Genomic DNA, 26,672 nt, shown 5'->3' with positions numbered 1-26,672 from the left:
CTATGCAATAGCATCTCCCTATGACCTTACAAGTAACCATCCTATCCGTGTCTTTTATCTTCCAAAGTAAATGCACCACTGAGTTAATGGTTTCTGAATGCTATAATCTATTGGAAGATGTACTGCTGACAACAGAACATTTATTTTGTGACAGTGGCATCAGTGTGTGCTAAGCTCACTTATCACATATAGAAGGATTTCAAGGCCACAAGCCAAATCAGCCAGCTTTGAAATAGTTCACTGACAGGGTGAAGTTAATTAAACTCATGAGTTCAGGGCCATGAAGAGTTTCATCAAATAACTCTTGTTATTCCTCTATAAGCATCTATCTGGCAAACCTTGCATGTTATACGTTTTAATAGGTTGTTTTATTTAAATCTTTCCCTGACCCTTCAGGAGAAGGTAAAGAACTCCCCATTATTATTTTTCAAACAAGGAAACTGTGAGTTATAGAAATTTAAGTTAGTTTTTTTCCAGAGACAGAGCCAGGATTAGATCTATGTCTTACCCATTCATTTGTATTGTAGTAGTCAATGGGATCCTAAGTTTGGAATCTTGAACACTGGTCCAGATATTTCATTACTGACACGTCTGACTGTTAGTTTACACATACGTAAAAGAAAGAAAACCTTAACACTTCACTGAGGGTTTTTTAATCCTCAGCCTAATTAATGTCCTAGGTTCTTGGTCTACTGTAATAATTCAGCAGCATTCCTGGCTGCTGCCCACTAGGTGCCAGTAACTTTCACCAATACTGCCATGACTACCATCGTCACAATACCACCAGCAGGATCACTACAGCCCACAACATTACCACTGTGACTTCCATCACTTCACCATCACTACCACAATCCCTACCTCATCACAACCACCATGACCCCCCTCAATACCAACTCCATCATCACCATCACCACACCAGTCTTTTACGACCAGCAAATATTTCAAATAACTAGAGAAACACTGGTCCAACTTACAGTGGTAAGAAGTTTGTCATTAGATATATAAAAAGAGCCTGAAAAAATGTGTCTAACACAAAACATTTAAGGTTAGATATAACTGATGTTGGTCATGAAAGTTAAACAATAAAGATGAAATATACATGCATCCTACTAAAATATGTGTGTGTTTATTTAGGCCTAATTTTGAGCAATCTAGGAAAGAGTAGAATGAAAAGAAAATTTCAGTCTAAAGGAGGCCTAAAAGGTTTTAGGTTTTAGAAGCAGGCAGGGAATAGTTTTGTAAAGGTCTTTTATTTTTCATGCAATATAAGATTGCACACTTAAAGAGCAAAGTAATGATTTGAGATAATGTTATCAGGTTTCAGCAGAGGATCAGTACCTTAACCAGATCTTTATCTAGATTTGAATGGAAGGTACATCCATATTTTAAAAAATTTTATTGTTGGGATAATGTATAGAGGGGTTACAATTACATTTGTCAGGTAGTAGGTGCATTACTTCTCACACACTGATACCCCTTGGCATGTTTTTGTTCCCATTTCCCTCTCTCCCATCATCTTATTTTCCTCCTTCCCTTCCCTATTTCAAATAAACATATAAACAATATACAAGTTAACAAAGTCAGATACAGTAACAACATGAAATTAACTGTAGGGGCAAAAAAAGAGAAGAGAAATAACCTAGTACATTAAGGACAACAATCATACAAGATAAAGCTCTTGTTTCCATATTCTAGAGTTCATTTAATTTAGTCTCATCTTCTATGACTTTATGTACATGGATTTTGAGCTATTGTAGTCCTCTTCTAGGAGAGTCCTATATGTGTAATAATTATTACAAATGAGAGAAACCATTGAGCCTACGTTCCTTTGGGTCTGGCTTCATCAGATGCTGGTAGAGATATGGCCAAGAGGGATCACTACTACACTGTTGGTGGGAGTGTAAACTCATTCAACCACTCTGGAAAGCAGTATAGAGATTTCTCAAAGGACTAAACATAGAGCTCCCCTATGACCCAGCAGTCTCACTCCTTGGCATTTACCCAAATGTCCAGAAACAAGGACATACTAAAGCCACTAGCACAACAATGTTTACTGCAGCACTATTTACCATAGTGAAGATATGGAAACAATCCAGATGCCCCTCAATAGATGAATGGATCCAAATACTCTTGATGTGCATTAAGAGGATACACTATTTGGGTTACATTGAAGAGGGAAGAGAATCTAGCTCTCTAATTGGCAATTTCCATAAATCATAGGTCTACAGACAACTTTGGAGAACAGAGGCTACTACTTTTGGAAAAAAATCTAAATTTTGAACAGTTACTAGTAAGAAAAGAAACAGATAATAAGCAAGTGCAAGATAGGCAAGTCAATGAATTACCAGGACAGTAATGTGATATAGCACAAGTACAGTAAGAGAATAAAAGAATATTTATGTGAAAGGGTATCAATATATGTGAATTAATGCACTTTCTATCTGGCAAATATCATGTAACCCTTCTATTAATTACAATAAAAATATATGAAACCAGAATATTTTCTAAAGATTGAAGTTTCTTTTCAGAACAGATTCATATTTATTCTTGCTCTAATTTTCACTTAGAGATGACAAAGAAAAATGTAACAGCCATTTGTATCTTAATGTTCTACTTTAGTCCTCATTCCTTTCATACCTGAATGACATTAAAATGTGCACTGATCCTATGTATCTTCACACCCAAATTTGAAAATCTATCTAGGCTTCTTTTGTAAAATTGAACCAACCAAAATAGAGTCTGCAAAATAATATCAGAGCAATAATTAACTAGTGTTTAAGATTCTTTCTTATTTATTCAACAAGCTGCCTTTAAAAACTACTTTGTTCTTAGAAAAGAGTTTGGAGAATATAATGTAACCCTTCTATCAATTACAATAAAAATATGTAAAAAAAGAATTTGGAGCTTTAATGCAAAAATGATTCAAATAAAACCTCATATTCTTACAGAAACATGGAAATTAAAAGCATCTTACTGTGTTCAGTTTAATTGATAGTCAACTCTTTATATCGACATTCAATAAGCATTTTTATTACTTGGATTAATATTGTGCTAACAATATTAACATTTTATTTCTTTTTTGATCTGACATTCTCTGCTTTAGTATACATAAAAATCCTGCCAAGCAGAAGATCAATGGAACAGAATAGAAGATCCAGAAATAAAACCACATACCTACAGTCAACTTGTGTTGACAAAGGAGCCAAAGATATATAGTGGAACAAACACAGCCTATTCAATTATTGGTGCTGCCAAAACTGGACAGCCATAAGGAGCATCCATCTTTTAAAAGAATATTGTAAGTACCATTTTCCTAGGCATATTGTTTAACTTTGAAATTAATTTTAATGACAAATACCCAGTCAAGCATTAAGATACTCATTGAATACTTAATAAAATTTAATAACAAATTAATAAATAATTATTCCAACTATGTAAAATGTTAAAAATTTAGATTAAATTACAAACTATGTCTTACCTAAAGTCTTAACAGGCTCAGAGTAATCAGAGTCAGTAAATTGTCCCATGATATTTGTGGCTCTGAATTTAAATCTATAAAATAAAACAATTAGAAGATAACTGTGCATGCTACATAATTTTACCATAAAAATTTAACCACTACTTATGGTTTAGCATCACTTTTAATCACAAAATGAAATTATTTTTTTTGTTTTGTTTTTTTATGCCAGTTCTGGGCTTGAGCTTAGGGCCTGAGCACTGTCCTTGGACTTTCTCAAGGCTAGTGTTCTACCATTTGAGCCTCAGCACCACTTCTGGCTTTTTTCTATGTATGTGGTACCGAGGAATCAAACCTGGGCCTTTGTGCATGCTAGGCAAGCACTCTACCACTAGGCCAAACTCTCAGCCCACAAAATGAAATTATAAGATCAAAATTTGGAATTAAGGCAAATTTACAATGTACCTACACAAGATAAATAATTATTCCATTCTTTGGCCTGTTGGATTTTGATGTGTAGTTATTAAAATTCAGCCAAAATTATAAGCAATCAGTGATTGATAAAAACTGATAATACAATAATAATATTTCATTCAAATGCTTCTGTATGTGCTTAATTTACTTAAACATTTGTATGGTTTTATATTTTACATAGAAAAAGGCACAGAATGTAATGAATCTTAAAAATTAATTTTAAGTCCAGGATACTCAAAGAGAATTGAAATTTGTCTCATTCATAAACTAAACAGAGACAGTGAATAACATAAAACCAATAAACGATAGCACATGATTTACTCTGCTCCATTATCTAATTATTATAATCTTTTTTTTGCCCAATGAGCTTAAATGAGAATAGTAAAGAATTTTGCAGTGCATCATTTTCAAAACTATCATGTTCGACTCAACTGATGATGATGATGATGATGATGATGCTTTCATGCTACTTCTGGTGCTCAAACTCAGGGCTTTACATGCTGTCTCTAAGGTTCTTTTGCTTAAGACTAGTGCTCTAACACTTGAGCTACAGCTATACTTCTAGCTTTTTATGTAGTTATAGAGATAAGTCTTACAGACTTCATTGCCCAGGTTGGCTTTGAATTAGGATCCTCAGATCACAGTTTTCTAAGTAGCTAGGATAATAAGCTAAAATATTACTTATAACTGCATGATTTCACTCACTTTTCTAATGCTAGTGGTATAACATATTTATAAAGTATTGAACAATGTGTTAATTTGAAGGAAAAATGGAAACAAATGCATTTTAAAAATTAGTAATAAAATTGTATTTGGAAAATTAAAGTTAAGATGAGTAAAGTTGATTGTGCCCCTATGATGTAAAGTATTATAATCAATTTAATATCCAGGAAATTAACCAATTTATTAGTTATTAATAAGCCAAAATGATAATATTGATTTTAATATAATACATTCTTAAAGATTATAAATTTCTGAAATATTGACCAGTTTACTAAAGATTTCTGCACTCATCCAGATGTTTGATGAAATGAAAATCAGTGACCATATATATATATATATATATATATATATATATATATATAATTTGTCAGTCATGGAACCTGAACTCTGGGCCTGGGCATTGTCCTTGAGCTCTTCAGCTCAAGCCTGCCCTTTACCCCTTGAGCCAAAGTTCCACTTCTGGTTTCCTGGTGGTTAATTGGAGATAAGAATCTCAAAGATTTTAGTGCTGGGCTGGCTTTGAACTATGATCCTCAGATCTCAGCCTCCTAAGTAGCTAGGATTACAGGCATTAGCTACTGTGCCTGGCTGAAGCAGTGATATATATATACATTTTTTTTTTGCCAGTCCTGGGCTTGATCTCAGTGCCTGAGCACTGTCCTTGGTCTTTCTCAAAGCTAGAGTTCTATCACTGGAGCCTCAGCACCATTTCTAGCTTTTTCTATGTATGTGGTACCAAGGAATCGAACCTGGGTCTTTGTGTGTGCTAGGCAAGCACTGTACCATTAGGCTAAACTCCTGGCCCAGCAGTGATTTTTTATGAGCAACTTACAAAGCCATATAATTAAGAAAGCATGACAGTTTTTCTGAAAACCTATAAGTAAAAATGTGTGGCAAAATAACGAGAGAAAAGCACAAAAGCACAATAATTACATTGTTCTCTATGGAAAGAAGCAAAACCTCCTGCCTGCACTTGCTCTTTACCATGTTTTCAATTACATATATAATATATATACATAATAGAATTTTTATAATTATTTTGGCTTGTATTGAGGCTTGAGCTCAAGGCCTAGACACTGTCCTTTACCTTTTTTACTCAACACTAGTGTTTTACCATATGAGTTACAACTCCACTTCCAACTTTTTGGTTGCTAATTAGAGATCAGATTCTCATCAATTTGTCTGCCTAAGCTGACTTTGAACTATAATCCTGAGATCTTACCTTTCCAAGTAGCTAGGATTGCAGGTATGAGCCATTCGTGCTCAGCGCCTGGCTTAACAATTGCATTTTCATTTTTTAAAATATGATTTTATTATTGTTATTTTGTTTGTATAGTACCAAGGAATTAATCACAGGGCTTCATGCATGCAAGGCAAGCACTCTACCACTAAGCGACATTCCCAGCCCATTTTTCAATTTTGCAATTCATATTGTTATAACTTTTCAGATTTGCATGTTACCGCATCTTTTGTCTATATCTAACTTCCCATAATCAGTCCATAATACACGGTAGGCTTTTGATGCTTATTGGAATGGTAAAAAAAAGGGTAGTTATCCAACATTAGCAAATAGTGCAGATATAACATTAAACATACTTACAAATACTGCTTTTTTGGTTTCAGAGGTCCATTGCAAATTTTCTCTTCATTGCCAGGAATCATGCAAGCATTATCAGCGCCTATCACATAAATCTCTTCACTGCCACTGTATTTTGCCTTTCCTTCTATGCATGGAGGGTTAGGGAAGCCTTCATTTGTAAAATATGGCCTTGCTTTGTTAAAATATGCATCATACCACTTTGTTACATTTCCATCATACTGAGCTATTTTCAGATAAAAATAAAATAAAATATTAACTATACATAGTATTTGGAAAGAGTTTCACATTTGTAGAAAGCTTTTGTAATTGGATTAGGGGACTCTTAGAAGCAACAACAATAACTCTGAATTACCACCATCATTTAGCTTGTCTATGTGAATAGGCACGTAGACCTGTGCTTCTCCATTGTAAATGAATCTAAGCCACTGCTGTAGTGGAGGAGTTCTTGGGAAGAAAAAGGAACAACCTTCAGTCAAGGTCATACTGATTCATATATTCAAGGAAGCTATCTAGGTACAACTTGCAAAAATCACAGCAGTCTTATTAGTATATAAAATAAATAAGTCACAAATTCTTGCTATAACTTTTCTCATGTAGGTAAAATACTTTCAGCATAAACAATGAATAATTGGTGCTATTGACAGTCTAGCCTGGCACCTGTGGCCCATGCCTATAATCCTAGCTACTCAGGAGATCAAGCCAGTGTGGGCAGAAATGTTCCTGAGTCTCTTACATCAAATTAGTCACACAAAAAGCCAGAAGAGGTGCTTTGGCTAAAGTAGTAAAGCCCCAGCCCTGAGCAAAAAATGCTGAAGGATGGTGGTCAGGTCCAGAGTTCAAGCTTCAGGACAAGCAAAGTTAATTAATTAAAAATAAGATAAAAAATTAAAATATAGACAATCTACTAATAAGCCATAAATCTACTTTATGTCTTCACTTTTTGTTACTTCTTTGTTTTAGAGACAGGTTTCATTTCACAGCCCAAGTAGGCCTTGAATTTATAATCTTCAGAATCCACAGCATTAGAATTAGAGATTTATGCCATCATGGCCAGCTCACTTCTTTAACTGCAAATTCTTCCAACTTACAAATTTACAAGTGCATGCTCCACAATTAACAAGAAAAATTAATATCTGCGTGTACCTCCAGTTTCTGCTACAAGCACCTGCACGTTCTTGATTGGTCCATAATCATCACTGTAGTAACATATTGGCATCCTTATTGTAATTGTTGTTGAGGTCACAAGCAGTTTTCCTGTGGCATCATAAATGGGGATTGGTTTGGTTTTGGGCCGGGCTGGAGCTATAAATAGAAAAGAAATATCATTACAACTGATTATTATGCTTCTAACTGGGATGGGGGGGATCAAATTCTCATTTCAGGTAAGTAACTTACAGATAAAATGATTGCAAAAAAACAAATAAAATATTAAGAGCTATCTTTGTATATGGCATCTGTTTACCAATTGTTATCTCATGACAGTGTAGCTATGCATTCGAGACTTGCCTGAGATAATTGGGCCCAGGTGTGATTTTTCAGGCATCTGGCTCATCTCACATGTTAGAAAACATTCAATTTATGTACGCTCTTGCTCATATGTAATTTTCATAAATGTACAAAACATTTCCTCTAATATTTCACTGTAATTTTCCCTTTACTCCTTTAGCTGCTGGTCTAGTAGAGAGTGTGAGAGCTCTCTTTCAGTTGCTCCATTTCAGATACCTGGAGGACCGGACTCCTGTACTTTTCCTGTTGTTCCCATAATCATATAAAACACAGAAAGAGACTTTTCTCATTGATTTTCCCTCAATATCACTATATCAGGCATTATCATTACTCTACATATTATTTTCCTCACTCCAGTGTAATTTGTATAAGTCTTCCTGATATATCAGCTCCACTGCAAATAACACTTCTTAGACTTGGCAGCATCCGTGGCAGCAGTTTCATGGTAATCCGACCATCTGCCAAGCCAGGGAAATGCAACCATCCACCTAGAAATGGTACTATTATTCCACCTTTTAGGTATTTGAGATAATAACTAGCCCTGCATGATTGCTTCAATTTGTTAATTCTATTTCTATGGATACATTCCCAACAGGAAATTTCTGGTACAGTGTTACTAGATATTTCCAGAATAATAATGTATCATGATATTGATCTTTTGTCATCAGTCAATATAAACATTTCTGAAATGTGAATTTTTAGGGGTTCTTTGAGATATATGCATGTGATGAAACAATTATATATCACATATACATCATACATATAATATTTAACATACTCCTATATATCATATGTGTACAGATATACATACATGTGACATATGTATATGTGATGAAACATCTTACATATCATATATAGCATATGTGCTGTATCTGTATCTATACACATATAGGTTGTTTGAGCATCAATATCAATACAAGTCACTTAACTAAACTTGTTTCCATAGTTTTGAGATCTTTTCAGTCTCTCATTAATACTATAGAATTGACAATGTTGTTTCACATTTTACAGACAAGGAAATGAGCTATGTCCACAGAATATTAAGGTAGGAATCACATCTTATTGTATTCGTTAGCTAACTGTCTTTTGTATATGAATCAAAATGATGTATCAGTTGGTTAGTCTGACAAGTCAAGCCTGAAATGAAGTTTGTCGTGCAGATGATTTGTTGGGGTAAATAAGTAATGAAGAATAAATAGGTAGAGAACAAAAGCAGTTGGCAAGATCTGCAAACCACAGTTTATTGATAACAACTCTAAAGAGTAGAAACAGGATGAATGGGGAAGAGAGTTTAGGGAGTTTTGTCTCTTGGGCTAGGCCACTGGGGAGTTTCAAGTAGAAGGAAGCCAGCCTTACCCATTACTCCAACTTTACATTTTCCACCAAATGTAATTCATAAAACTAGTACTAACTCAATACTCCTGTCAATTAAGTTACTAGCACCCCCACCACCGCTAACTTGTTCATATACCTTCTCTAGATTAGTCATAATTCTTTCCTTAGAAAAGAGTGAAAATAAGAACCATGTTGACATGGGGGAGTAAAGCCATATGAGATAGGAATTTTTGCTAATGTGTAAAATTGTTTATTATTATTGATATACTGGCATGTCTGACCGTATATTTATCTTACTTTTCTTGTATTTGGGAAGTCATTTTTACCAAAAAACCTGAGCATTCAAATGCTTTATATGTTTGTACATTCCAAAAAACAGAATTCTCCAACTGAAATTAATGATTAATGTTACCAAACTGGCTCCACCAGTAGTTGTTCTAGCCACTTAGGAGGCTGAGATTGAGGATGTGGTTTGAAGCTGGCCAGAGCAGGAAAGTCTGTAAGACATCTCCAATTAATCATCTAAATGCAAGAAATGGAGCTGTGGCGCAAATGGTAGAGTACTTCAAGTGAAAATGCTCAGAGACATTGCCCATGTCCTGAGTTCAAGCCCCAGGAAGGGCACAAAACGGGATAATACTATTACCAAGAAATATTCAGCTGTACTGATTTACTGATTAAAAATTTAAAAAAGTATAGTTTAAATAAAACTGATTTTTTATTCCTCATGGTAAATATTTCCAGATACTTTATTGAAAAAGATTTTTTCATAATTATAACTTTTAATCTGCATACCAATCTATCTGCTGGCTTATGAAGAAACATCTCTAAAATTAAATGAATATCAAGAGAGCAATCCAGGATACACTCTCAAAAGTTTGATACTAAATCTCTCCTAGTCTCACATTTGTAATCAGTGTGATGTGTTGTGCCTGCCACAGATTGATGAGTTACCTCTTGCTTTAAAAGAGAAGTACTAGGAGGCATTCTACATAGGTCCAGGTATTTCAGAGGGGTTGTTACATTTTAAACTCTTTAAATTTTGTATTACATTTGTTTATGTGTACTACAAAAGGAACACAATCAGTTTCTTGGTTTCAGTCTCTGGAAGAAAATTACCCTAGTGACTCAATGGATCCATTGAGGACCATTTGCTCTTCACAGATTTTATTGGCTTTTGTGGATCATTCTGTGGGTGGGGATGAGAAAGAGAGGGAGAGAGAAGGGGGACAGGGAGAGAGAATTTTAGCTATGTCTTCTATAAAACAAAACCTGCCAGAATAATGGACTGAAGGATCTACATTTTTAGTCATGAAACATATTATAGGTAGTTGGGTAAATACTATGTGTCCCAATGGAAAAGATCTGATTTATATGACAGAAATCAGTCAAGGAAATAACTTACATCTACTCAGAAAAATTCAGGCATAGGTAATTTAAAAATCTTCCTTAAAATAAAAACAAAATTTAAAGTATAAGAAATCTTTTTTTTTTTTTTGTCATGGGGCTTGAACTCTGGGCTTGGGCAGTGTCCCCTAAGCTCTTTAGCTCAAGGCTACCACCCTACCCCTTTAGCCACAGCCCCACTCCCCGTTTTCTAGTGGTTAATTGGAGATAAGAGTCTCATGTTCTTTAGTGCCTGGGCACTAAACTGTGATCCTTAGATCTCAGCCTCCTGAGTAGCTAGGATTACAGGTGTAAACCACTGAACCTGACGTAAGAACTTTTTTTTGGAGAAATTAAAATGTACGGCCTAAGAAATACAATTACTTAAAGAAAATAAAACCAAACCATAAAGTGGGTAGTCACTTTATCAATACATAATTATATATTAGACATTTTAACAATACCTTTTATAAGCACACATTACTTAATATATGCTTACTGGGTACATCAACATCATTTAAAGACTTGCCTACATCTTTCACTCTAGCCTGGAACTCAAATTATAATCACTCTTTGATGAAGGAAGCACTAGTTGACAGACAGGCAGGGCACATCTGTACCTTTAATATCCATGGTTATTCTCATTTGCACTTTGGGCCCTGCGCCAGCACTGTTGATTGCATAAACCTGAAATAAAGCGGAAGCTCATCACTTTTTCTTGCTATGTGTATATATAACTTAACATGATTATGTATAATTGCACAGTGATTACAAGTGTATAACTGCATGTAGTCTATTTATGAACTATCACTTTTCAGACCAGGAATACAATTATGTCCAAAGAATTTGTTAATAAAACATTTTGAAAAATGGATATTTTAGTAAAAGTCCTAACCGCAAAGACAGAGTGACTTAAACAATCTCCATCATGGAGGTCAAGAAGAATGGTGGCTTCTCTGTGAACCTGGAGGAGGAACAAATCAGAAAGGCCACTATGTCTACACTGTCATCTCCTCCAACATCTGTTCCTTCTCTCTGAAGCTAGGAAACTCCTGACTCCTTTAAATCCATATTCAAGATCCTCTTTTGCTTCTGAGATGAAATCCTATTCCTTCAGCCTCCCCGTTTTCCTGTATTAAATCATCCCTCTGAAAGTTGGCCTTCATGCCCTTCTTCACCCCTGCCCCAAAGTATCTGATGGTAGAACCTGCATAATGCAGCATACACACATAAAACATTTCTGTTTGTATACACAGAGGGTGATTTACACAAATGGGAATCGTTTCAATTAACTCCATGCTTAAGAAGTGAAGACACCAAGTCTTGCATTATTTCATCCTGGTAATGAAATAAGGACTATGTTCAGAATACAATGTTTACTACATTCAGCTCATTCATTTGGGAATAGTTTTGTTGAATTAAATGTGTAATGATACCTTACAATGTGATAAATACAGTAAAAAACCAAGCCCATAAGATATACTTTAAAAAGGGCATATTTATTTGCAAATTAAAAATGAATGATTGAAAATAAAAAGTGATATTAGAATAGTTCATTATTTTTATTCCTCTGTGGTATAATTTAACATTTAAGTGAGATAATAAATTAAAACTGTGGCAGGATTTCTCAACTAGATATATGTGACGATACCTACAAATCTCATTAAACAGGAACATTCAGGCATGAGTCAGGCTAGCACTGGACATGACATCCACTTCTAACAAAACAAAAGAGGTACAGGACTTTGAACATGTGTCTCTACATTATAAGCTATCTTTATTTTATTTCCCATTTTTCTCTTTTATTTATACTGGCCCAAACAAAAACAGCACAGCATGGTCTATCCTAACAGTAAATATTTAATCCTTACAAAAACCCTATTCCTCCGACCAAGTATTCACAGAGGAAACTAGAGACAGCAATGTGATGAAGCTGCCCAGGCACAGAAACTAATTCTCTCCATCATCCCCCCTTCTCAGTAGATATTTATTCCACAGTGATTGCCTATTAATGGAACAGTTAGCAGACTATAAGGTTACACAGTTAAAGTCAGGAATATATATATGTAAAACATTATTCATTTGTAAGCACTTTATTATTCACAATTTTCTGATAATCACAAAGTATTGGTAGGACAATCAAGCATTGAAGGTTTGGGATAAATTATAGGCTGCTTATAGGCTGACATAGCTCAACCAAATTATTTCCCTTTGTAAACTCCAAGGCATGATACAAAAATAGGCAAGGGATGAAATAAATTGTATGTTTAGATGCATGTGTGTATATGTGAATTTATACACAGGGTGAACAGAAAGTTATTTCTGCCTGCTGCCTTTGATATCTGCTTTCACACTCTCAGTATTTCTTTTATTTGTAAATGTCTACTATCATAGGCAAATTTCTTAGTAATCTACACATCTCAATATTACCCATGATAGTACTAGATACCTATTTATTACACTACATTACTATATATTTATTAAATATATTTATTTCTCTAATAATATCCAAATGACAGTGATATTCAAATTGCAATGATGATTTTCATGAATGGATTCCATAACTTGAGCAAATAATGGAAAACTATGGATGCTTACACTGATGTTGTAGGTGTGTCCCCCTTTCAGTCCTTCCAACATGGCAATGACAGAGGTGTCTGTTGTCTGGATGATGCTAAGGTTGCGGATCTGGATGGCAGTGGGGTCATCTTCTCGGTACACCAGTGCTTGGTATGCCTGGATATTTCCATTCGGTTGAGAAGGAGGAAGAAAAGTTAACTGAAATTTTGTAACTTCATCTGGAATCTTCTGAAACGTCATGTTATTCGGCGGATCCTTGGGGGCTACAATGAAATGGTTGCAATTTATGATTTTTAAAATTGTGTTGCATTGGAGCTCAGCATAAAATTAATGCACTGCAAGTTCTTGTTTTTTAGTGGGAAATATCAAATATTATTTAAGCCATGCAAGTTATGGAATCTACTCACAACCATAAGTTTGATCCTTGTAGTTCACAGGACATCCAATTTGTTTATTATTTTCACCTTTTATATACACTCATTTATTTAGATGCTGAAACTCAAACTCAGGTCCTCACACATGACGACAAAGGGCTCTGTCACTGAGCTACACCCCAGACCTGTATGCATTATAGTTTTGTACATAATGTGTTCCTATGACTTTTCAAACTTACTGTTTTAAAACTATATACATTAATAGGAAATAGCCAAAATAGCAACTCAATCCTATGTAACTTTCTCCGAGCTTTCCCCAGTGGTGACAATATGACTGCAGTTCAATATCAAATCACAGAATTTACAACTCTGAGAGATTTTTCCTGATTTCTTTAATATTTTCTATATATGTATATATAATACCATACAATTTCATCTGATGTAGATATTCTGTAATGACCAAAATTAAATAAGAATATCCCATTACCCTAAATGCCCTCCCACAATTTGCACTAGTGTAGAATTCAACCATACTAATTGTTCTCCATTACTACTGTTTGTCATTTTAAGAATATGAGACTAGGGCTGGGAGTTTGGCCTAGTGGTAGAGTGCTTTCCTAGAATGAAGAACACCCAGGTTCGATTCTTTGGTATCACATACATAGAAAAAAAGCTGGAAGTGGTGCTGTGACTCAAGTAGTAGACCTCTAGCCTTGAGAAATGTCCAAGGACAGTGCTCAGGCCCTGAGTTCAAGCCCCATGACTGGCAAAAAATAAAAAATGGCTAATAATCTGGAGAAACATCCAAGTTGCTACATGAATCAATAGTTTATTCTAATATACATATATCTAGTGTTCCATTTTCTGAATATGCTAGATAGCTTATGCAAAGAAAGATATTTAAATTATTTCTAGTTTTTTAATACCAATAAAACCATATTGATATTCATGCATAGAACATACATTTTTGATTCTTTGTGATCAATGCCCAAGATTATGATTTTTATGTAATGTGGTAAGTATCATTTTAGTTTTATAAGACACTGTCCACCTAGTTTTCTATGTGGCTTCCACATTTACAATAGCAGGATTCCGAGGTTCTGTCTCTGTATCTTTGCCAGTATTTGCTATCATGATTGCTTTTTAAGAAATAATGTTTCCCTCTCCAAGTGATCTACAGTCATATCTCACTGTGCTGTCAATCTGGATTTCCCTTATGCATAACGAAAAAAATTCTTTCTTACATGTTTACCTTCTAATGGAATCTTCTTATTGATAGGATTTCTGCTCAGCTCTTTTTTTTTTTTTACCAATTTTCGAATTCCTTAAGTAGTCTAGATATTCCAGCTTATTTGATGATAAATATAAATTAGATTAAGCCAGGCTCATGCCTGTAATCCTAGCTACTCAGGCGTCTGAGATCTTAGGATTGTGGTTCAAAGTCAGCCTGCGCTATCTCCAATAAACTCCTGAGAAAAGGCTGGAAGTGGTAGTGTTGCTCAAGTGGCAGAGCACTAGTCTTGAACAATAGGAGCCCAATGACAGTGCCCCCACCAAGTTCAAGCCCTCTATACCCCAACAAGCAAAAAACAGCAGTTTAATATATGACTAAGCATGACAATAAACTATTAGAAAATAAAGTATGTATGAACCTAAGCTTATTTTATGAATTAGTGTTGTTTATAGTAATAGCAGGTTGAATCAACACATCTATTTTGATCAGCATAAAATGACTATTCTTTTATACTAAGTCAAATATTTCTACAGAAAGCCTAATTCTGGGAGCTCATGCTAACAATTGTAGCTTCTTGAAATCTGGAGGATCACAGCTTGAAACCAGTCAGGCCTGATAATCGAGCTAGACTCTATCTCCAAAATAACTAACAAAAAGCAGATTGGAGTGCCAGCTCAAGTGATAGTGTCAACCTTGAGTTCATGCCAAGAAAAGAAATAGAGAAATCATTCCTATGAAAAAGACTTCATAGCCTGGCATGGTGGCTCATGCCTGTAATCCTAGCTAATTAGGAGACTGAGACCTGAGGATCTCGGTTCAAAGCTAGCCTGGGCACTAAAGATCGTGAGGCTCTTATCTCCAATTAATCACTGGAAAAGGGGAAGTGGCTCAAGGGGTAGAGTAGTAGCCTTGAGCTGAAGAGCTCAGAGACAGTGTCCAGGCCCAGAGTTCACGCCCTATGATCCACAGTAGAAGAAGAAAGAAGAAAGAAGAAAGAAGGAAAAAGGAAGAAGAAGAGGGAGGAGGAGGAAGAGGAGGAAGAGAAAAAGACTTAATGTTTGGCTCTCAGTATTTCACATTTTCAACCTTTAATGTTCTGCAACTTTGAAAACTGCCCTGTATAAAGCCAAGAAAAGTAAGTAAATGACAGTGAGAAAGGAGCAGATACCCATGTTATTTTTACCAAGTATCAAACTGTAACTAGAAAAATGCATAGCTAAAACACTGGGTAGTATAGTTCAAGAGCACTGTTTCTCACTTTCTATTACCCTCTCAAGATACGTAAGAAACAAATTTTTACTTTAAACATGGCTTTCTCTAAATTTAGGATCAGTTTTGTAGCTAGATAAGCAAGAAAATTCTCTCAATTCTTGAGTTTCTTTTTCCAAATTACTTTTAGCTTCCATTTAAAAGTCTACTCTTAGAGAGACAACAAAATAATCATCTCCTTAAGATTTGACTAATGGTACTTCATGGCATCAATGTAAATGCAGTCATCAGAGGTTTTGCTTCCCCTCACAGTGAAGTAGAAGGAGGGTCAAATGCAAAAGGCATGATCAATACATGGATACCAGTTAAAGAGGGAGAAATTAATGGAAGTTTGGAGAGTAGAGAATTTGCCTCACCATGTAACATAAGGAAAAGTCATATTGAAAAATATTTCATCTCCTATACACACCTCACCAGCTGTGACAATTAAATGACAGCAACACATCCATTTCTCTGCTCTTTCCAATGATATATTGGCCAGCAAAGAACATCAGGAAACTGAAGGCCTGGAAGATTCAATTCCCACATGGATGTCCATTGGTTAGAGTCAGAGAATGCACTCAGGCCCCATCCTAGGAGCCTGAGAAACTCTGTATATAGCTTCTGACATTTAACAAAAAGTTATGTCCTAAAGAATACTAGTTGACCTACTATGGAAAGCAGTATGGCAGTTCCTCAAAAGACTAAACATAGAACTCCCCAATGTCCCAGCAATTCCACTACTTGGCATTTACCCAATTGTCCAGAAACAAGGACAGACTAAAGCCACTAGCACAACAATGTTAACTGCAGCACTGTTTACCATAGCAAAGATATGGAACCAACCCAGATGTCCCTCAGTTAATGAGTGGATCAACAAGATGTATACACAATGGAATTCTATGCAGCTGTCAGAAAGAATGACATCGCCCCATTTGTAAGGAAATGGAAAGACTTAGAAAAAATCATATTAAGTGATGTAAGCCAGACTCAAAGGAACATGGGCCCAATAGTCTCTCTCATTTGTCATAATCAGTAGAAATCTTGGGCTCTCCTAGCAGAGATTTACAATAGAACAAAATCTAGAGACATTAGGCCAAACAGTATGACACTAAATGTAAGGACCTCCAGGAGAAGGAAACAAAAGCCATAGAATGAATGACTGTTGTTCTTTATGTACTATGTTATCTCTCATCTCTTTTGCCATCCCTTGATTATCTCATATTGTTACAATATTTCACCTTGTTATCTGATATATTTTATATGTGCTTAATTGGTTATTTGAAATTGGATAGGGAAGGGGGAAAATCAAGATAAGCTGGGGGAGGATGGGAGGGAAATGGGGACCATGTCATAAGAAAGGGTATGAATGTCTGTTAAGTTATGCACCTTCTATCTGGTGAATATAATGTAACCCTTCTATTAATCACAATAAAAAATGCTCTGGAAAAACAGAATACTAGTTAAAGAAGTGAAGAAAACAACCATGCTAACGTGACCTGGATTATAAGTATGAATTCCACATTGTTTAATAATGAGAATATTGATTTAATCAATATGTATAGCACAGGATACACACAACAAGAATCAAAATGGAATTTTTAGATGTAGTACTATGGGCAGTGGGCATTTGAGAAAATCATCACTTATTTAATATCAAGTTTATTTTGGAAGGATTTAGTGGATTTAGTAAGCACATAAAACTACAGGAGGGCACCATTCATATGTTTTTATCTTTGTTTTTATATACAAGCACTGAATAGTCTCCATAATTCCATTTTATCTCCAAAGCATCAATCGCAGTGTCATTGAACTTGCTAAAATTTTTTGGAAAATTTATTCATAACAACATGCTATAAGGTAGTATGAAGAATAGTAAGAAAGAGAGACAGCTGTCAGACTACTATTAATGACTTCTTTACCTGACTCTAACGTAGTAACGACAACCATAGCGCTTGACTTTCCATCCACATATGCAGCACTGATATTGCCAGTAAATGCAGTGACCACCACAGAATACTGGGTGAATATTTGTAAATCATTAATTTCTATGGTTTTATTTTCTTCATTTGATTTCATGAAGGAAACATTAAATTCATCATTCTCTACCTATGAAAAAGATAGTTAAGAAGTAAGAACACATTTTTTCTTTATAAAAATGATTGCAGCAATGTTCACATCAAAATGACATCAAAAAATACAATAAGAAAGAAAGGCAAGAAACAAAAGAAAAAGAATTACCTGAACTTGCTTAATTTAATGCATTAGATAGATAGAGAATTAGGTTTTCAAGCGAGGCATGGTTGGCCCATGCCTGTAATCCTAGATACTCAGGAGGCTGAGATCTGAAGAACGCAGTTTGAAGCCAGCCCTGGCAGGAAAGTCTGTGAGACTCATATCTCCAAAAACAAACCAGAAAATCAGAAGTGGCACTGTGGCTCAAAGTGGTAGAGCACTAGGCTACCCAGGCCCTGAGTTCAAGCTCCATGATCACCACCACCACCAAGAAAAGAATTTGGTTTTCATGCTCAGGTTTCCTTCCTCTTGTTGGTGTTCTATAATTTGGTTTCAGCAGTGGACTTTATTAAAATGTGGGTTTCCCCAGTATCTTCCATTAGTTTCCATGTTTCATAGTTCATCTCATCTGCTTCTGTCATATCAACTATCTTGTAAATGCCAATGTTTCACAAACCCACACAGTCAGAACTTTGTGTGGGAACTCTAAACCCAGATGTCGATCTGCTTTAATGAAGGAGTCCTTCATGTGAAAGGTTCTGAGGCTTTTCTGGCTCAGTGCCCTGTACAGCATTCAATCGTCCCTCCACATATACGATTTCCAAAATCATCTACCTGATAGTTGTCCTCCATTGTTCCTCTTATTCATTACCACAACTTGGTTGACATTTGCCAAATCTTATAGATTTAAGTTATTTTTCATTCAATTCTCTTACTATATTTCCTTTCTGCTAGCTTTTCTCATCTATTTACTCATATAGTTTCCTATTTCCCCAACATATCACCCCAGACACAGTATAGAAACCATCCAAAGCAACCACTCTGTATCACTTCATTGCTTTAATTCTTTAACTGATGCCCTTAATATAAACCTGAGCTCTGCAACAGGTTACACGGTTATTCTCTTTCTTTTGAATGGCATCATGTGTGGTGACTGCACTGGCTTTTTTGTTGTGGTAATGAGGTATGAAACTCAGGGCTCTCCCTCACTACACAAATCATGCCTCCCAAAACATCTCATAATGTTCCTATAGGTTCCTTCACAGGTCTTCTCCATCTCATTTTAGTCTATGTCCCTTTTCCATTGTACTTTAAATCAAAATTAACAACATATCTATATCTCGTCTCTGCCCTGCAAATAAGTGCAAGTTACAGGACTAAAACTGAGCACTGATTTTGTGTCAAAATGTTCTAACTTCTTTATGCTGAAAACCTCAGAATCCCTAGATAGGTAAGAAGGAGGTAGAGGGTAGATGATAGACAGACAGACAGACAGACAGAACATACATAATTACTTCATGGACAGATACATAGATACATGGAAATACATAGAAACACAGATAGATACAGGTGAATGTATATCTATGCATATTATTTGATACAGGTACTAATAAACAAAAAGGTGAAACACATTTCCTAAATAATATAAGCAAGTCTCAGATTCAGACTCTGATTCCCACACCTGTAACCACATTCTCTAACTGCCTATTAGAGAAGGCAAGTCATGCCTTACCGATTTGACATCAATCAGGTACAATGTTGGTCCAGTAATGACAGCAGGTTCACTCCAGCTGATGCGGATGCTAAAAGGTGATGTTGCTATTACACGCACATTTTCAGGAGGACCATCTGGAGCTGTGTCAAGGGAAAATCAATTATCTGCGACAGTAGTAAGTAATTTCGATAGTGTTATAGAACAGACCATGAAAATGAACAGTTAATTTTATATTAACTTACAACATGTTAAAGGCATTAGCAAATTAAAAGTTCCAATTCTTTAAAACTCATTACAGTAGAACAAGAAATTTCCATAGGAGAAATTAATTAAAAGCATGAACACATGATTTTTTTAACTCTGAATATTTAAACAGGAAGTATAAAATTGCTCAAATAAATCTGAAGTAGATAATTATTTTATTTCCATACAGATAAATTGCCAGTCGGAGTTTTAAAAAAGAAAAAGGGTACAGCTGGAAACAGAAACTGGTATAAGGGAATTAGAACTAAAATGGTCTGTATTATGAGACAAGAAAGCAGAAATAATATTCCTATGAAATTCAGAATATTGAGAAAATGGGTGGGCTTGAGAGGGATGGAAGAGAATAATGAAAAGGGTGACACTGTTCAAAGGTGTATTATACTAAACCTCACATGTTGAATGGTCACTTTTTTGGTACAACAAATGGGTCATTAGACATATAAGCTTCAAATCTATCTTGTATGCATCATGATTCCGAACAAACTATTATTTCCTACTGTACTGTTTCTTTTAAGAAATTTTGTATTAAAACCTTATGTGTGAATTTTAAATACTGGAACTATTTGAAGAGTTAAGAGAATGGTGAGAAAGATCTTGTCATCATCATTCATATTAATCCATGAACATTGTCCTATATGCTTCCATGGGTAGTCAAACCTATTTTTAAATATTGTCATGAAAGTATTTCCCAACATCTCTAACTTATAAATCCACACAAGGGATACATCACTGACCAAGTACTATTACATATATACGGACAGTATGTCATTTCCTCAAATAGTAATCTAGGAAGAATATCCAATTCTATGATCTTGGTAAACAAGAAAATGTGTGAACTTCTATTTTTCCTTCTATTTTACACATTTCATAGTAGTTATAAAAGAATCATGATTATCATAGAGAAGATATGGAACCAACCTAAATGCCCCTCAGCTGATGAGTGGATCAACAAGATGTGGTATTTGTACACAATGGAATTCTATGCTGCCATCAACAAGAATGACATCACCCTATTTGTAAGGAAATGGAAAGACTTAGAAAAAAATCATATTAAGTGAAGTAATCCAGACACAAAGGAACATAGACTCAATGGTTTCCCTCATTTGTCATAATCAGTAGAAACCTTGGACTCTCCTAGCACAGGTTTACAATAGGGCAAAACCTAGATATGTAAGGCCATATAGGATGAGGATAAACGAAAGGACCTCCAAGATATAGAAACAAGAGCCATATAAGGTGTGACTGTTGTTCTTAACGTAATATGTTATTTCTCATCTTATCTTGTTATCTGATATACTATATATATGTTTATTGGAAAATAGGATAGGGAAGGGGGGAAAACAAGATGAGGGGAGGGGATTGGGGAGGGAAATAGGTACAAAAACATAAGAAGGGGTAGCAATGATTGTTAAGAAATATACCTTCAATCTGGCGAATATAATGTAACCCGTCTATTAATTACAATAAAAAAGAATCATGATGATGTTGGGAGAATGGATAGTTCAGTGTTTGGAACATTATTGTGAATTATTAATATATATCAAACAGTAGGACAAAGAAAAGAATTAACTAAGAAGAGTTTAGTGACATGGCAAAGAGCTATCAAGTCAATGCAGAGGGAACCAAGACTCAACATAAACTACTCAGGGAAGCTAGGATTAGGGTTAAGCTCTGTAGTTGAAGAGTCTAGGAATCTGAAGTGTAGACTTAGGAACACTTCTGTGCTAAGCCACAAACACAAATGACAGCATCCTTATTCATTTCTCTCTCTGTCTCTCTCTGTCTCTGTCTCTGTCTCTCTCTGTCTCTCTGTCTCTCTGTCTCGGTCTCTCTGTCTCTGTCTCTCTCTCTGTCTCTCTCTGTCTCTCTGTCTCTGTCTCTGTCTCTGTCTCTGTCTCTGTCTCTGTCTCTGTCTCTCTCTCTCTCTCTCTCTCTCTCTCTCTCTCTCTCTCTCTCTCGTGTGTGTGTGTGTGTGTGTGTGTGTGTGTGTGTGTGTGTGTGTGTGTAGGCTAGTACTAGGTCTTGAACTTCATGGTCTTGTCAGTCCTTACCTTTTTCACTCAAGGCTGATAGTAACTCTGTACTTGAGCCATATCTCCCCTTCTAACTCTATGGTAGTGCACTGGAAATAAGATTCTGCCCTGGCTGACTATGAACTGTGATCTCAGATCTCAGCCTTCAGAATAGATAGGATTGTAGGTGTGAGCCACCAGTGGTGGGCTTCAGAATTGTACCCTTATAGAGCTGTGTACCACAGTAATCCTAGCTGCATTATTTTGACACATTCAAAAATTATGGAGTTCCTAATATATATGCCAAAGAGGTCCATAATAGATAACCAGAACATTTATTTCAATACGATATAACTATTTAAGATATTGCTCTAATTGACGTGTTCCTCTCTAAGATTTAGGTGTTGAAACTGGACTGATGCTCTGATGGCATTAGGAACTAGATATATTGAATGGACAAAGTGGCTGAGGCCATCCATTTTAGTTACATGGGAGGCAAAGATCTGAAGGATGATAGATGTAGGCAAAAATACAAGACTCTATCTGAAAAGTAACTTCAAATAAAAAGGAATTAGGGGAATTGGGGAATTGTTCAAGGGGGAAGAGGTGCTTGCCTAGCAAGCACCAAGCCCTGGGGTTCAAATCAAGTACCATCAAAAAAGAAAAATACAAGGTAAGACCTCAGATCTTTTCCTCTTAGGAATGGAATTGAGGCCCTTATAGGAGAAACTCTTCAGAATATTAAACTAGCTTGCCTTTTGGCTTTCTACCAGATGAGGATACAGCATTTCTCATTTCTTGCTCACCTTTTCTGAACAGTTTCTATAAGCAATCAAGCATGTTAGTGCCTCAGTCTTGAACTTCTTAGCCTCTGGAAGAGTAAGTTTCTGGGTTTTTTTTTAAATTACTAGCCCTCTAATATAGTACACAGAACCAATTTAAAAAGGAGTTAACAATACTGACAGTCTTCATCACTGGATTATTGATAATGACAAAAGATTTTCCAAGTACATAATTTGGAAAGAAAAGAAACTAGAAACAGATTGTGCAGGGCCTTTAAGATTACTACTGAAGTCTTTGTAAGAAGATATATTAGACAAAAAGACAAATGTCACCATTACCTATTATGAACTAGAAAAGGCCACCATAGATTGTGTTTCTTTTTTCCTTTTTTTTTTTTTTTAGTACCAAGACTTGAACCCAGTAACTTGCACTCTTACATGGCTTGTTTGCTCATAGCTGATGCTTTATCATCAAGACACATCTCCAGCCTGATACTTGCTAGAAATGAGCTTCTCGGCCTTTTTCTTAGAGCTGTATTCAAATCTTGATCCTCTAGGACCCAGGATTCTGAGTAGCTAGGATTATAGATATGAGCTTTTGGTATCCAACTAGATGGAGTTCTTGATATTATATTTATACTATGAAGATTACCCAAATTTAATAGGCCCAAACAAGGAAAGACCATATCAAAAGGCAAGTTGATACTTGAGCCTCTATAAAGTCAACTCAATACTGCTAGGACTAAAATTTTAAATTCAATTCATTCTAGCAGACCAATGGGAAATCAACTTCCTGTTGCCCAATTATGATTACAGACATTTTTGCTGAGTATTTTTTCTTGGTTTGGGAAAGTTCATAAACTTTCATTACTTTGAAATCTTTTCAGGAGATTATGTCTACATGCATGTTCCATAGTATGTACTTTTGCAATATCACTAAGGACAGACTTAAAACAGTTTCTCCAAACCTGGGCTTGCAAATAGGTGTATATAGAAGTCAAAAAGCAGCATCATGTCTTATCTCAACTTCTTGTCTTCCACAGTAAAATGTCAACCCTGCAATCATTCTCGTAATAGTCATAATCAAATGCTGCTACCCACCCAGCACTGAGAGGAAAATGCACAATACATCTAAGCCTTCCACTAAATATTTTATGTGCCATACACTGATAAATCATGTTTTAAAAGCAAAGTATTTAGCCCCTTGCTGAGCTCTGCTTAAATGTCATTCCATGAACTTTCCTTGGTGTTGTTGTTCTTTTTCCTTCTTCTTTCAAACTGTGCTTAAATGTTCATTGAACGTAATACTAAAATTGCCTGTTTTATTATAGTGTTTTTGTGTTGAAAGCTTTCTTGAAAATTGTCTCCTAGCTTGTATTCTACCAACATCTGTCTTTGAAAGATGAGAATTCTGAAGTCCAAACAAAAATTTATTTAAACATGCATAACACCATATATATTATATGTAAATAATAATGTTATATTTCTGACTAAAAGATGAGATCTAATTTTTGATTAATTCATAGGCAATCTAAAAGAAAGTTTTAAAACACTCAATAATCATCTATTCTGAAAACAGCATCTAATTATTTTAATATCATTCAAATAGTCCAAATGTATTTATGAGCTCATAAAATTTGTAATTTGCTATAGGTAAATTACTCCAGGAATATTTCAAAATGGATATACCAAATATATTTTTGGCCATAGTATATAGTAATCTATTACTAGAGTTTCATAAAAGGAAAATACAAATGAACAATTATGAATGTCCACTACCAAATAAAGGAGGTAGATGGGGTTTAAGTGATGGGAGAGTGGCTGGAAATCCACCAGTCTGAAAGCTTAGTAACTCCTAAGCATCTTTGTAAGGCTTTGTTTGTCTCCCCATAAACTGTCACCTTCTGATTTAAGATTGTTTGTGAAATGAATCTGGTCAGTAATGGGCCAAGATATCACTATACCCTTTCTCTTATAAATCACAGCAATTTACTCAGTAGAAATGATCTATCCTCATTCTCTTATTCTCCATAATCCAATCACTTCCTCTCATAAGCACTTTTCCCTGGTTTTCACAATAATGCATTTTCTGTAACTAACAACCATCATTTCCTGATTATCATGCTTCTATCCTTGCACAGGAATGTGGGTCTTATGTGGGTCGGGGTCATCTTTCCCATCCATCTGTGTCTCCCTGCTAAGTGTGGTAGTTGAAAGGTGAGTCTGGATAGACCATCATTTTGCCTAGTCCATGTAAAACTCTGAATGTGCTCAAATCTGGGACAATTTGATTAAGGACCACTATGTTCTGATGTATGTCACACTAAACTTTGAGAATAGGCACATTGAAAGACTTGTTAGCCAACTTTTCCTTCTGTAGATCTATTTCAATCTAATTTAATACTAGAAAATATTATAGAACATATTGTATGAGTTTTAGACCACCATCCGATGGTGAGTTTCCTAAGAAACTAGACATCAAATAATGAAAATATTTAACCATCACTCACAAGACAGAAAATCTTGAGCTCTGTACATTTAGTTTGTGTATTTTATCTAAGTTCATTTTAAGGTTTATTTAAAAGGAATACCATTCTGAATGCTTTTGTTTTGAAATCTAATAGATCCCTAAGGACTATCACCACAAAAGAAAGTACTTTCTTGTTACTTAGTTACATAGTACTAACAAATTCCAGAACTGTAGGTTGGCTTTGTTTAGTAGACCAAGATAATTGTCTTTGAGCTGTAGACATATCTAGAGATCAGAGAAAACATGATTATCTAGGTGAATTCCTTGGTTTTTAAAGAATTCAAGGCATCATGCTCCCAAAAGAAGATCAACAATTAGATTTTCATATTTCTTCACTCCAAGAGCATCTCTACACCCACCTCTGTGCAGTGGATATGGCTCTGTGGTATTTGGCTTATCTACACTAATGTTGGATTTTTTCCTAGATGTTAGTAGCACCATGGCCTACCATAGAATACCACCATTGAAATGGTATTGCAATAGAAATATATAAACAGGATATATGAAATATCTCCTACCATTCTACAAGAGTTTAGTTTTACATTTAGATTTCCCAATAGTAAGATGGTACCACAAAAAGCAAATACTATAATCTTAGGAATGTATCAGCTTAAACTGCTTCATGAGGACTAAGAATGATTCATGGAAGTTCACACTGATTTATTACATAACCATCTCTTTGGATTCTTTGTACACAGTTGCTATGAGACTCATTTCACACTAGATTAGTTTAAAAACCACAAACAGTACACTAAAATTAAAAAAGAAAGAGAAAACACGTAAAACAAACCTCACTAGCTATGCTAAGTCAGAATGAAAATGTTCTAACATCAGCACAATTGATTTAGAAGAACACATCTTCTCCAAGCATTGGATTTTCAAAACAACTTTGTACCTATGATTCTCAAAATGTGGTCTCCAGGCTAGACATATTGGCATCACTGAGAATACCATTGGAAAGCAAATTCTCCAGTCATGCCCTACACTTGCAAATCTCACCCTAAGCATGAGATCAAGCAAACAGAATCCATTCCAGTTGAGGGTCAAGATTACAGGTCAAGTTTAAGAACAAGTTAAGAACCAATACTAACCTGTTATTGGAAAAGCTTTTCAGATTAATGACCAATGACTACAACTCTTAGTAAGAGTAGAATGAGGATTACATTACTGCTTCTGTGAGGTCAGAGGAATTAGCAGGGAGGAACTTGGGAGGAACGTGGGAGCAGTCAGTCAATATGGCTACAGGCACATCAAGTGACATCAACAGTTCCACAGATTGGTTTACCTGTCTATCATTCTATTTTTTTCTATTTGCTCCTACTATGCTGCAAATTTAATAAACTATTTTAGCAAATTATTTAGATATTTTAGGTGCTCCAATTCATTTAAAAATAGACATGTATTGATTTAACTTACTGAAATCTTTCTGTATTTAAT

At 35.3% G+C, this 26,672-nt stretch overlaps 1 protein-coding gene across 1 annotated transcript in view; it reads right to left on the bottom strand.

Moving 5' to 3' along the window:
• Ptprq (protein tyrosine phosphatase receptor type Q) overlaps positions 1-26,672 on the bottom strand; it is a 162,226-nt gene that overhangs the window by 36,240 nt on the left and 99,314 nt on the right. The window contains exons 27-33 of the mRNA XM_090357310.1: positions 19,666-19,787; positions 17,840-18,026; positions 13,080-13,324; positions 11,102-11,168; positions 7,398-7,556; positions 6,255-6,477; positions 3,479-3,552 (exon numbers count right to left, since the gene is read on the bottom strand). Coding sequence (XP_090213436.1) covers positions 3,479-3,552; positions 6,255-6,477; positions 7,398-7,556; positions 11,102-11,168; positions 13,080-13,324; positions 17,840-18,026; positions 19,666-19,787 — 1,077 coding nt within the window. The remainder of the gene's footprint in view (positions 1-3,478; positions 3,553-6,254; positions 6,478-7,397; positions 7,557-11,101; positions 11,169-13,079; positions 13,325-17,839; positions 18,027-19,665; positions 19,788-26,672) is intronic.

This window comes from Megascapheus bottae, chromosome 2, assembly GCF_031878675.1.
Source record: "Megascapheus bottae isolate mThoBot1 chromosome 2, mThoBot2.hap1, whole genome shotgun sequence".
NCBI lineage: Eukaryota > Metazoa > Chordata > Mammalia > Rodentia > Geomyidae > Megascapheus > Megascapheus bottae.
The sequence above is the reverse complement of the archived record's forward strand: the minus strand, read 5'-3'. Positions and strand labels throughout refer to the sequence as shown.